At 52.0% G+C, this 12,888-nt stretch overlaps 1 protein-coding gene across 1 annotated transcript in view; it reads left to right on the top strand.

Moving 5' to 3' along the window:
* The window catches only part of Pnpla7 (patatin like phospholipase domain containing 7), a 79,022-nt gene that overhangs the window by 63,934 nt on the left and 2,200 nt on the right, over positions 1-12,888 (top strand). The window contains exons 21-29 of the mRNA XM_032903144.1: positions 1,261-1,324; positions 2,015-2,183; positions 3,209-3,391; positions 4,219-4,337; positions 8,910-9,066; positions 11,026-11,142; positions 11,282-11,351; positions 11,885-12,001; positions 12,601-12,749. Coding sequence (XP_032759035.1) covers positions 1,261-1,324; positions 2,015-2,183; positions 3,209-3,391; positions 4,219-4,337; positions 8,910-9,066; positions 11,026-11,142; positions 11,282-11,351; positions 11,885-12,001; positions 12,601-12,749 — 1,145 coding nt within the window. The remainder of the gene's footprint in view (positions 1-1,260; positions 1,325-2,014; positions 2,184-3,208; positions 3,392-4,218; positions 4,338-8,909; positions 9,067-11,025; positions 11,143-11,281; positions 11,352-11,884; positions 12,002-12,600; positions 12,750-12,888) is intronic.

The raw sequence follows: 12,888 nt of genomic DNA, 5'->3' as shown, positions 1-12,888 counted from the left end.
CCTGCATGTCGTGTAGCAAGATCTCATTATGTTATGCAGGATGGCCTCTTAGCAGGGACAGATAGAGAAAATATGTGGCCCTATCTCCTGCTACTGTCCAGGTTGAAGGAGCAGTGGCCTCAAGGTGCATATGGACCTACTGTCCTTCGCTCTTCACTTCTGTAGTGGGCCATGTTTGCCTGCTTCAAAAGTTCCTACTCCCTTTTCACCCCCAGACGGGGTCTTCTGTGAAGCCTGGCTGTCCTGGAAGTCACCTTGTAGACCCCGCTTTCTTCAAACTCAGAGATCCACTTGCCTCTGCCTCCCCAGTGCTAAGATTAAAGACAAGTGCCACCAAAGGTCTCACTTTGTATCTCTGACCGACAGCAGGTACCACCATGCCTGGCTGCACGTGTACAGTTTAACTTGGAGTTGTGATAGTCACATTCCAACTGTAAAGGTCCCTGATTCTGGGAGCCTCGAAGAAACGGCTGCTAATTAAAATGTGATATTGCTGCCAGATGCATGGAGTTTGCCTACAGTCCCAGCTTCTTAAAAGGCAGAGCTGGTTCAATTGCTTGAACTTCTGTCGTTCCAGGCCAGCTTGAGACCCTGTCTTGAGGGAGGGCAGACTCTTACAAAGTATCTCTTTATTGCACACTCTTGGAAGAACTTGTTTAGAATAATTTTTGTTGCTTGTTTTTTGAGACAATGTCTCACTATGTGGCTCTAGCCTAGCAGATCTGGAAGCATGTAGACCAGGCTCGCCTTGAACTTATAAAGGTCCTGATTGGTTTGTTAAGAATGATTTAAGTCTCCTTGTGTATTGTTTTTGGCTTTCCCATGGCTAGGCCCTTTTCCACCTGTGGCCATGTGAGGCCGTTTCCTGAGGTGCCCACTGCTCTTCACTCTGCCTTGCTTCTGAGCCACATGCGACCTTTCCTTGGCTAACTTGAGAAGCATGGATGTAAAAGCTTGTCACCTGCATGTGAGTGAACTAGATTTAGATCCAGGCCACTTTTGATGTGGCTTTGAGCAATTACAGGATTCCAAGCTTTGCTGTTGCATGCTGTCCATGTCACCACCATGTGTCCACATACCTGATTGCAGGTAGGATTGGTTCATATGTCAACAGGAGACCCAGCCTAAAAGCTTGACTCGTCCCTTGCCAGCTATCCCTCCCAGGGAGCTGACCCCAGCACAAGGTGTAAGAATGGATCACTTGCTTTTCCTAAGAGGTGGCTGCTGGCTCAGACTTCTGAAATGGGTGGTTGTTTTCAGGTCCTGTCCTGCTGCTGACCAGTGACAACATCAAACAACGCCTTGGTTCTGCTGCTCTAGACAGGTGCGCCCCTGACCCCCTTGTGTCTCGCGTGGAGAAATTTAGCCAACCTCAACTTAGCTGTCCTGGCATGGTCCTGAGATGGAACTCATTATCCCAGGGTCTTGGTGTCCGCACATAACAGCATGTCCCTAGTCCAGCTATCCTTTCCACATATGTCCTTGGGGACCACTAGAGGTCCAGGAGACAGCAGGCGCCTCTTTGACATACAGGTAGCTCTGCATCTCACTTTCTCTTGAACCCCCAACCTCTGTCCAGCTGCTCAGCTCCAAGCCTCCTCTGCTGCTCTGTGGGAGGGAAGCTAATGAAGGGAGGAGCCTTAGAGCCCATAGAAGGTGAGAGAGGCCAGCAATCAGGAGGCAGAGGTAGGCCAATTTCTGTAAGTTCAAGGCTAGCCTAGCCTACAGAGTGAGTCCCAGACCAGCCAATGCCATCCACTGAGATACTGTTATAAAAAACCAAACATATATATATTTGGGCATATGAGAGGCCTCAGTGGTTAAGAGCACTGGCTGCTCTTCCAGAGGTCCTAAGTTCAATTCCCAGCAACCACATGGTGGCTCATGACACCTATAAAGGGATTTATTGCCCTCTTCTAGTGTGCAGGTGTACATGCAGACAGAGCACTCAGAGTACATGAATAAATATTTAAGATTACTTTAAGGGGGTGAGGTGCTGCCCTGTGTATTGCAGCATCCATGAGTACCGGCTGTCCAGCTGGCTGGGGCAGCAGGAGGACATCCACCGGATTGTGCTGTATCAAGCAGACAGCACACTCACACCCTGGACCCAGCGCTGCATTCGTCAGGCTGACTGCATCCTCATCGTGGGCTTGGGCGATCAGGAGCCCGCACTGGGTGAGGTGAGTGTTCAGAGGGACTTGCATTCCCGGAACCCTGTTCATCTTCCCTCTGGTTAAAATGGTACTCAGAAGGGGACCCACACGTCTCCCACCCACCCTTCGGATGCCTTTGCCGTATTCACCCCTAGAGATTGGACACAAACAGGGGTCTGTTTTATATCATTCTGAAATTACTTTTTGGTGTTTTGGGACACGGTTTTGCTCTGTAGCCCTGGCTGTCCGAGAACTCACTCTGTAGACCAGGCTGGCCTCTGAACTCATAGAGATCCTCCTGCCTCTGCCACCCAAGCGCTGGGATCCAAGGTGTGTACCACCTCCACCCGGCATGAAATTTGCTTTTCCGTCAACAGTAGGATTTGGACACAGGTCCTACGGCTTGGTCCGTTTTGCCAACTGTTAATTTTTCCATTTGTGAGCGCCCCACCATGTGTCTCTGCCATCTTCTGCCAGTTCCTTCATGGTAACGAGCTAGGCACAAGTTGTCTCCAGAGGCTTTCGAGTTCTTGACCCCAGGGGTGTACTTGTCCCTACCAAACGCCGCCAGAGTGCTGTGCTGCTTGTTTTCGCGGTTTTCCTTTGTGGGTGGCTGCAGGCATGGCCGTGTCCTTCCAGAGAAGAAAGCTCTGAGAAGCAATACGTCTTCATTTTAGTTAGTGTTGTTCCCGTCTCCTCTCTGGTCTACCTGCTCAGCTCTCATTTCAGTAAGGGCCGTTCCCCAGAAGCTGTGCACCACTTGTGAGGGTCGGAGCACACATTCACAAAGTAGTGTTTGAGACACAGGACACACTCCTGTCTCGTACCCCGAGCGCCCTTACAGCCATATTGGCCACCCAGCATACACAGTTGAGTGGAGCATGTGGTCAGGGTATTAGCAACCCCAACGCCCATTCTACACTGCCCTCTCTGGGTCTGGATCCAGCCATCAGGGAAGTGTCGAGTGTAGATCTCGGGGACAGCTCTGTGAATGTCCTCGGTTCTGTACTGTGCTCAGTGCTCAGGCTGACCAGGCCCCACTCTTCCCCCAGCTGGAGCAGATGTTGGAGAGCACAGCCGTGCGTGCCCAGAAGCAACTGATCTTGCTGCACAAGGAGGAGGGCCCAGCGCCCTCCCGCACCGTAGAGTGGCTCAACATGCGGAGTTGGTGTTCTGGCCATTTGCACCTCTGCTGCCCGCGTCGTGTCTTCTCTAAGAGGAGCCTGCCCAAACTGGTGAGGCCTGGTGGTCTGGCTCAGAAGGACTTGGCCCCGACTACATCATCTCGGGCCTCCAGCTATATATTCAGAATGTCTTCCTCCTCCTTTGTTAGCATCAGGGCTTGTGGGTTCTGACTGGCCTTGTCTCATCAACTGCCGAACTCTGACCATGACCTTAACTCTTGGGCTGCCTTGCAGATGAAGAAAGAAAGGCACAGCATGGTGGGGGCACAAGATAGAGGCCATCAAGACCTGGGAACCTGAGCCCAAGAATCTGTGCTTGACTGAGGGTCACAGTGCAAGGCTGAGAGCCTCACATAGTGAACCCTAGAGAGATCTCATGGTCAGGTCCCTGTGCTATCCCTTCGGGGCAGAAGCAGACACCTTTTCCTTGGGTCAGCTTTAGTTCTTTGGGCCCAGTGTGAAAGCTAGGTGGTGCCCACATGCCATAGCCCATTCAACCCCCATAGCTCAAAGGACAGCATTCTGTCAGCTGCATCTCTCTCAGGACTCAATGCCCCTGAGGGTACTGTCTGCATACAGGGCCAGTGGAGAGACTCCGGTGGGACATCCTGGGGTGCTGTGGTCTTAGGTAGTCTAGAAGCTCCCTCCTGGTCTGTCTGTCTTCTGCCAGCACCCCCAAGTGAGTTTGAAGCTCCCTCCTGGTCTGTCTGTCTTCTGCCAGCACCCCCAAGCGAGTCTGGATGCTTTCAGACACTTTTGTGCTAACAGGGCTGTGTTCTGGAAAGGATAGGACCTGAGGCAAAGGATAGGACCTGAGGACATGCAGAGTTTTAGCTGCAGAAATGCACAAACCTCTGTCTTCCTTTGGCTCCTCTCAGGTTGAGATGTACACACGCGTTTTCCAACGACCACCAGACCGTCATTCCGACTTTTCCCGCCTGGCACGGATCCTGACAGGCAATGCCATTGCCTTGGTGCTTGGAGGGGGTGGAGCCAGGTGAGTCCCCGTCCGACTGTGTGCTATGTGTGTTTGTGTGTGGGGGGGTGACAGTTATTCCCACCGGCTTTACCCTGAGCATGAGGAATATGGTAGTGTGGTGCCATAGATGGAGACCCTTGGGCCACTCTAGTATCCTCAGGAAGGAGTCCACATGGATGGCGAGGGTGTGGTCTGTATCTGGGTACATGGATGTTTATAGCCCAGATGTTCTGGATTTCATGATGCCAGTTAGGCAGAAGAAAATGTGTGTGTTATCCGAGCATCTGTGCTTAGCAGCATTTGTCTGGTTGGCCATATGTTTCCTCTTTGAACACTGCCTGTCATTTGCTGGTTCCCCATTGGGCTCCCATGAAGTTCTTCCCACTTTAATACACTCTCAGTGGAAGAATGACCTGATGTGCTCATGAACTAGAGAAATAGCCTTTAGTTCGTTGGTCTCTGCATTCTTTAAAGGATTTTTAGCCCATGTAATTCCTACCCTGAGTTGTCTTCTGATCCTTCTGAGCTGAAAGAAGTGGGGGCCCAGGGCATCACAGGGAAGAGGAAGTGGTGATCCAGACGTGAGCAAAGGGTAGCATCAGACCACACATCTCCCAGGAAGAGGGTGCCCCTCCCAGAGCCAAATCTACAGACTCCCCAGAAGTAACTCTGTTCAACAATGTACATGTGGGGCTCTTCGTGCACGCTCCTGGTCTGTGGCTCTGCTTCTGTCTCTTGTCCTCATCACCCTCATGAGGAACCAGCACTGGGACAGCCAGCACTGGGACAGCCAGCACTGGGACGGCCAGCACTGGGACAGCCAGCACTGGGACGGCCAGCACTGGGACAGCCAGCACTGGGACGGCCAGCACTGGGACAGCCAGCACTGGGACGGCCAGCACTGGGACAGCCAGCACTGGGACGGCCAGCACTGGGACAGCTCCTTCAGAGATAAATCCTATCCATGGGGCTCTGACACTATTTCCTTCTTAGGAATTTCTGACTGCCGTGTTTGCTTCAGCCCCATTTCCGGTGTTTTCGGTATACTGGCAAAGACTGGCAGAGCAGTCACAGCTTCTTTGTCCAGAACGTCTCTATTTGAGTTTTCTAGGGTTGCACACCCACTAGCCTCAAGTCCCTCATCGTCACTGATCTCCTTCCAGCTGACTGTTGGACCTGAGATTTTTCTTTGCCACCATCCTAACAAATGCCTTTGTTTTATTCCCTTGTTTAGCTCCACTTTCTGCATCTCCTGTCTTCCTCTTTGTTGAAATCTCCTGGAGAGGCTGTGTGGGAGGTGACAGTGTTAGCACTGGGCCTGTCCACAGACCTTCCGTCTGCTCTCTCAGACTTGAGCGAGGGTTTGGCTAGGCCTAGAATTCAAGATGAAGATAATCTCTGAGAAGTTCTGTCACAGCTGTACTGCGTGCGTAGCTTGGGCACTGTGGAGATGACTGATAACTGGTTCTACTCACCGCCCTTACTCTCTGCTTGTGGAGACTCAGGGCTTCTCTTAATCTTGTTCTGAAAGGATGTGGTGGTGTCTCAGTGCTGCTGCTGGTCTCCAGCTGGACTGGAGTCCCCCAAGGCCCTTCCACATTTGGAAATGCGTGAGATTGAGACTCTGGGAAATGTTTCAGCTTTACTTATTTTATTTTATGTATGTATGTTATCTGCATGTGCAGTTTATTGTCTGCAGAGGCCGGAGAGGGTGTCGGATCCCCTAAACTGTAGTCTCGGACGGTTGTGAGCTGATGTGTAGGTGCTGGGAGTTAAACCCGGACGCTCTGGAGGATCAGTCAGTCAGCTCTTAGCCACTGAGCCCTCTCTCCTCAATTGTATCTTTCAACTTAATTTTCTACTAATCTTTTAATACTTTGAATTTTATTTTTGTTTATTTTGTTTTCTTTGAGACAAATTCTCTTTACCTGACCCAAGCTGGCCTGGGGCTTGAGATTGTCCTGCTCCTCACCAGTGCTGGTGTCACCAGCTGGTTTGTTCCATGTGCCATGCGGGGACAGCCCTTCCTCCCACAGCGTTCTCCTTCACTAACGTGCTATGCTTGGAGGCGCCAGAAACACATCTTTCGTTTATTGCTCTGTTTGCTTGCTTGGAATTTCCTATGTGTGTGTAGGTTTGTCCACTCGGAGTGATGACTGACACGTGGTGTCACTCAGAGTGATGTTCCAGGTGGGGCACGAGATGCTCTCTCATCGCTGGATTTTGGCAGCCTTCTTTCTGTTTAGATGTTCCAGTTTTTTGGTTCCAGTTATAAGGAGCAAAACTACAATATCTTTTTTTAGTGGATGTATGTTTCTCTTTCCTCTTGGACAAATATAGGAGTGGGGTAGTGAGACCGTTTACACCCCACCAGCCATGTGTGAGAGCTCCGTTTCCTTTTCTAGTTTACCCTGGATGTTGTTGGAGCCACTCTGGTGGGTGTGCAGCGCTGGTCTGCAGGCTGTTCTACCAGACACTGCACTCTCAGGCTGTCCCGCCTTTTTCATTGTCCTTGCTGCCTTTGTTGAGAAGGAGCCATTTGAAGTCTTCTCAGTAGATTGTCTCTTATTCTTGAGTTGGGAAAAGTCTTTATTTATTCTTCCTGAGAGTCTTTCCAGGTGCATTTATGCCAGCATTTCCCCTCAGTCTCTGGTTCTCTCTCAGTGGCAGCTTTGAAGGAAGGCACTAAGCCTCACATCATTGTCTCTGTCTCTATCTCTGCATCTCTGTGTCTCTGCCTCTGTCTGTCTGTCTGTGTGTGTGTGTGCATGTGTGCGTGTGCGTGTGTCTGTGCGTGTGTGCGTGTGCGTGTGCGTGTCGTGGCAGTGGTTCCAGAGGGCAACCTCAAGTGTCATTCCTCAGGTACCTGTACCATCTACGTTGCTTTTTGAGACAGGGTCGTTTACCTCAGAGTTTGCCAAGCAGGCTAAGCAGTGCTCCCCTCAGTGCTGCTACTCTCCAGGCCCCAAGCAGCTCAGTAACTATGTAGCTAATACCTTACTTCCAGCCATCTGCAGTGATCTTTTGAATCTATATTGACTCTACTTCCAGTAAAGTCTTTTAAATCCTTTTGTAGCTATTCTGTAATGCAGGCAGGCACCCACCCGCGCGCGCGCGCGCGCGCACACACACACACACACACACACACACACACACACACACACGTGCGCGCACACACGCACATACACAGACACACATACAGGCACATACACAGACACACACACACACACACACACACACACACACGCACATACACAGACACACGCACTGGTGTGAGAGCATGGGACAGCCAGCTATCCTGGGAAATTAGGACTACTTGATAAATTGCTGCCAATGAACCAGCTTGTGAGTTTATTGTTTACTGAGTAAATTCTCGACATTGAGAAGGAGGATGGTGAATTTGAGGCCAGCACAAGCTATGGTGTCTCAGAAAATAGACAAGAGCAGACATAAAAGACCTGAAATCTAAGCAGACATCAGAAAGTGTCAACAAAGCAAAAATGTGGGCTTTGAAAGGACAGTTGAGGAAAGGAGCAGGATGCAGGAAGTCCCCGCTGTGAGACGTGTGTCAGGGAGGCTGGCACAGCCGCTCTGATTTCAGGACAGTGGATCCGTGCTGTACATCGACTGCGTCTGCCCTGCTGTTAACTCGCTTGTCAGTGTCTGCATTGCAGTTATGCATTTCATGTCTGTAATCCCGGCTTGATCCTGATGTCATGTCTGTAATCCCGGCTTGATCCTGATGTCATGTCTGTAATCCCGGCTTGACCCTGTGTATAGTTCCCATTCTATGTCAGTCACCAGTTGCCTTAATTTCTTCAGCTCTTGTTTTTTGTTATTTGCTTGTTTGCAGTTTGGGTTGTTGTTGTTGTTTCTTTCTTCTTTTGAGAAAGGGTCTCAGTATTTAACTCTGACCGGCCTGGATGTAGACCAGGCTGGCTTTCAGCTCACACAGATCCACCTGCTTCTGCCTCCCAAGTAGTAGAATTAAAGGCGTGTGCCACTATGCCCTCTCTCAGCAGGAGGTAGGTTTGGTTTGGTTTGGTTTGGTCTGGTTTTTTGTTTTTTAAGGAAACTGGTCTCTCTGTTCCTGGAACTTACTATGTAAACAAGGCTCCAGGGGTAACAGAGAAGGCTCAGTGGTCAAAGCTACTGGCTGTTCTTCCAGAGGACCCTGTTCAATTCCCAGCAACCACATGGACTAATTTTTTCTAGGTTTTCTCATTCCCACTTCTCCTAACCACAGTAAGCTAAAAAAGCCTGCTCATTTCCCCAGACTCTGGTGCTCTGGTGGACTCAGCAGTGCATAGACAAGGCCACCCTGGCTCTCCTTAGTAAAGCCTGCCTTCCCATTTGGACCCTATAGTCACCTGGGCACCTCCAGAGAGAGAGATTCTAAGTCATATACAGACTTCTCTCTCAGCCTTTTGTCTCCTTGCCCCATTGTCTGTGGTCATGCAAACTCCGGGTTCTGAGGAGGGAGAGTGGTCAGATAATCTGGGCAGCTGCCTCTCAGGCCTTATAGGGCATAGAGCTCAAGGGCTGGCCTGGCTGTAGTCTTATGCTCTTTCTCTGTTCTTATTGGTGAAGGGGGTGTGCCCAGGTAGGTATCCTCAGGGCACTAGCAGAATGTGGCATCCCCGTGGACATAATCGGAGGGACATCCATTGGGGCTTTCATGGGCGCTCTGTTTGCTGAGGAGCGAAGCTACAGCCAGATACGGATCCGGGCCAAGCAGTGGGCAGAGGTAAGCAGGCAACCGCCCTCAGGAAGGCTCCCTTTCAAGCAGACAGGCATGGAGGTCCACGTATGGCCTGTGTGGCAAAGGGAGAGCATGAAGCAGTAAACAACCGGGCACGTGGTGGGAGATGGCCAGAGGCAGGTGGCAGAAGGGCACCTGAGGAAGGTGGGGACGGTGGCCCTAAGGCAGGTAGTGGGAGCTGGTTGATTTGGGCTCTAGCCTTAACTGATGGAGGTTTACCTAGTGACAACATGGAGGGCCATGTCACTGAACAGGGAGCTAGTGGTCCCTATAGTCTCTGGAAACGGGGCACAGCCACATCAGGACCTACAGTGGACAGGAAGACAAGCGGGAACGAGAGTCACTCAAGACCAGGAGTCAGTCAGTGCAAGCCTCAGACTTCTCTTTTAAAATTTATTTTTATTCTTGAGAATTTAGTGTGCATGTACAATACAGTAGGGTCATATCTACCTCCCACTTACCCTCTCCAACCCCATAATCTCCCAACATATCCTCTTCCCAACTTCATGTCTTTTTACCTTTTTTATTAGTTCTCTGAGAATTTTGATCACATTCTGCCCCTCCCCCAATTCCTCCACTGTCCGTCCCCCCCCCAACTATGCCTTAGGCTTCTGAGGCAAAGGCAAGAAGGGGTTCAGCTTCAGGTCGGTTAGCCTGGCTCACTCCAGCAGGCTTCGGGGGGTATTGCCTGGCCCCTGGCACACCAGGGAGGGGCTGGGTGTGGGCTACAGACTGCACAGGAAATAGAACTACTCCCCTGTTAGTCCAGCCTTGTCATAAATGGACAGCAGCAGCAGAGCCAGAACATCAAACAAAGCCAGAGGAGACAACAGGTTCCCTTAGCTCCTTGCTGCCAGCGGGCAGCTCATAGCCTCCTCGGCGAGGCTGGGCTGCGCCCGTGGAGCGAATGGAGCTCTGCCGAACTCGTGCGTGGGATCAAAGGGTTGTGTGCTCTCCTTCTTCAAAGAAAAGAAAGTTGGTCAGCCTTCATGCTGAGGCTGAGGAGTGGGCTCTTTGCTGCCTTCACAAAGGGAAGGGCAAAGCCTGAGGCTCTCTGTCCAGAAATATTTCTCCCATGGAATGAGTGGCAGTCAAAAAAGAGAGTGAGCATGGATGACGCATGCTGTCCTTAGTGATATGTCAGCAGTCCCTGGGGGTGGCCTCTCAGATCCGTGACCACCGGGAAATGTGCTCAGTTGGTATGAACGGCTCCGTTCTAGGCTGGGAGCCCGGGACCTGTGAGAATGCTCTCCCATCCCTCCTGCTCATTTACTGTGGCAGTTCAGAGTGTCAGGGCGCTTTGGGCTGAACCGCCCACTGTCCTGAGGGTGAACTAGGCTGCGGTACCATGCCAAGGTCACCACCCCGGAGGAGGCTACTGCTGGGCCCAGTGGAGATGGAGCTATGGACATATGAAGAGCTGGGTGACGTTGGGGATGACATTGGCGGCCATCTGTCCAGCAGCCTCCCTGGCACAGCCTGTCTCAAGCTGTGTTAGTCCTGTGACCTTTGTCACCCCCTTGTCTTATGGAAAGGTCCATACAGAGCTTCTGAGCCTCAGGCTCTGGGCTCTTCCCGAGTTAACCTTCCCAGATCTGGTGGCTCTACCCAGCCTCATGCTTCCGCTCCTGTATAGTAGCACAAAAGTCTGCTGGAGCCCCCAGGACCTCAAGGTCTGGCTGGGTGAGGGAAGGACGGGAGGCACGGAGCTGTGTGAGGCTGCGTCTTGACTTCAAAGCCTTGGGAGCTTCTGCTGCCCTTGCCTATACTAACGCTCCGCCTCACAGAGAGTGCTCGCCTGAAATTGCAGGCAGCTGGACCTGTGGATCCTTTTGGCTTCCTGTGTTCTGAGGCAGAAAGCATGTGCTGCGCCTGAATCCTGCCTTAGCAGGGTCTCACAGGCCAGAGTGTGATTTCCTCAGTAGAGGTCTTCCGTGTCTCTAGGATATGACATCAATGGTGAAGACTATACTGGACCTGACCTACCCAATCACATCTATGTTCTCTGGCACTGGCTTCAACAGCAGCATCAGCAACATCTTCAAAGACCGGCAGATTGAGGTGTGTCCCCCGCATACCTGGCTTGCACTGGCTGCTCAGTGGCCTTGGTACTGTCTTGCTTTCTCCATGTTCATTTGTCCCCAGATGGACAGGGAACAGTGTGAGAGGAGGTGTCTCCTGATCCCTGTCCTCTCCACAGGACCTGTGGCTCCCCTACTTTGCCATCACCACCGACATCACGGCCTCTGCCATGCGGGTTCACACAGATGGTGAGAGCCTTCTCCAACCCAAAGCACCATAGGGTCAGCTCAGGCAGGCCAGCGGCTCTAGGACAGCAGGCCAGTGTAGGAGTGTGGACAGGTGGTTCCGCGAGACTGTCGAAGGCACTGAGGGTCTTACAAAACAAGCGAGAGTCACAGGCACATGCAGAGAAGGTAGAGGGTGCCTCTGCCACAGCAGCTCTCAGTGAGTCAGGGCAGTCAGGAACAAGGCTAGCTAGTGGGTAAAGGAGCTTCTGGGAAGGGAGCAAAAGGAGGCGTAAGGGTCTTCCCTTGGGCAAAGCGGGATTTCTGGGGACCACAGAGGAATACTTCAGTGCCGTCTGTTTTTGAGGCAAAGCGCTTTGGGGATAAGAGGTCTGGAGGTCTGCCAGGCTGTGTTCTCCCTGGAGGTTGGACCTGTCCGCTCTCAGGAGGACAGAGCTACAGCTCTGATTCTCCAGTGCAGGACAAGGACCACAGAGGGCAGAGAAAGGCTTCTTCCTGGCTGGCCCCTTTCCCACCAGATCTCTTTGCTGCTCCAGGCTCTCTGTGGAGGTATGTCCGTGCAAGCATGTCCTTGTCAGGCTACATGCCCCCACTCTGCGACCCCAAGGATGGACACCTGCTGATGGATGGCGGTTACATCAACAACCTCCCAGGTACTGCAGAAGACGCGGGAGTGCCCCCATGCTGGTACATAGTTCTTTGGTCATTCTGCCCTGTGGCTGTCTGCCACAACCGCCTCCACACCAGGAAGGCTGGGGTGGTACACGTTTTCCTTGGAGTATGCCAAGAGAAAATGTCAGGTTGGCATCAGCTGCTAGAGAACACAGCGCGCATGTGCCCATGCATGCGCATGCGCACAACACGCTCCTAGCATATGGCTCTGCCTGTTAGCACAGCAGCAACTTAGCAAAGGCCAAGGAGACAAACCAGGGGCAATTGATTTCCATCTGTGCCCACAGTTGGAAGCTAAGAGCCTGCAGGTGCCGAGTGTGCAGTGAGTGAGTGTGGCCACACCTACTACCTGTTGGCCACATTCTCAGAGGGGCTCCAACACAGTTCTGTGCACGTGGCTGCACACAAGCTGAGATGTTTGATCTCCTGCCTCCGTGGGCCCAGGAAGGATACTAGAGAGGGTCCCCTGGTGGAACCACCAAGAGAAACAGAAGCCCTCTCGTCTGTTTTCTCCTGGAATGCTGCCCCACATCCTGGTTTCACCTGGGTGGTAGGTAACCAGGCACCTTTTTCTCTGTAGCGGATGTGGCAAGATCCATGGGGGCAAAGGTTGTGATTGCCATCGATGTTGGCAGCCGGGACGAGACGGACCTCACCAACTACGGTGATGCTTTGTCTGGATGGTGGCTGCTTTGGAAACGCTGGAACCCCTTGGCCACAAAAGTCAAGGTAGATTTGGTACCAAATGGACTAGATACCCTCTCTGGGGCTTATCTCTTGTCCCCCAAGTTCAGAGTCCAGCAGATCTGGGTCACCTGTATGTACAGCTCCCCAGATACTGGGACTAACTTTGGGACAGGATGGGCTG

Source organism: Rattus rattus, chromosome 5, assembly GCF_011064425.1.
Source record: "Rattus rattus isolate New Zealand chromosome 5, Rrattus_CSIRO_v1, whole genome shotgun sequence".
Classification (NCBI taxonomy): Eukaryota; Metazoa; Chordata; class Mammalia; order Rodentia; family Muridae; genus Rattus; species Rattus rattus.
Note: the sequence above shows the minus strand (reverse complement) of the source record. Positions and strands in the feature narration are given on the sequence as shown.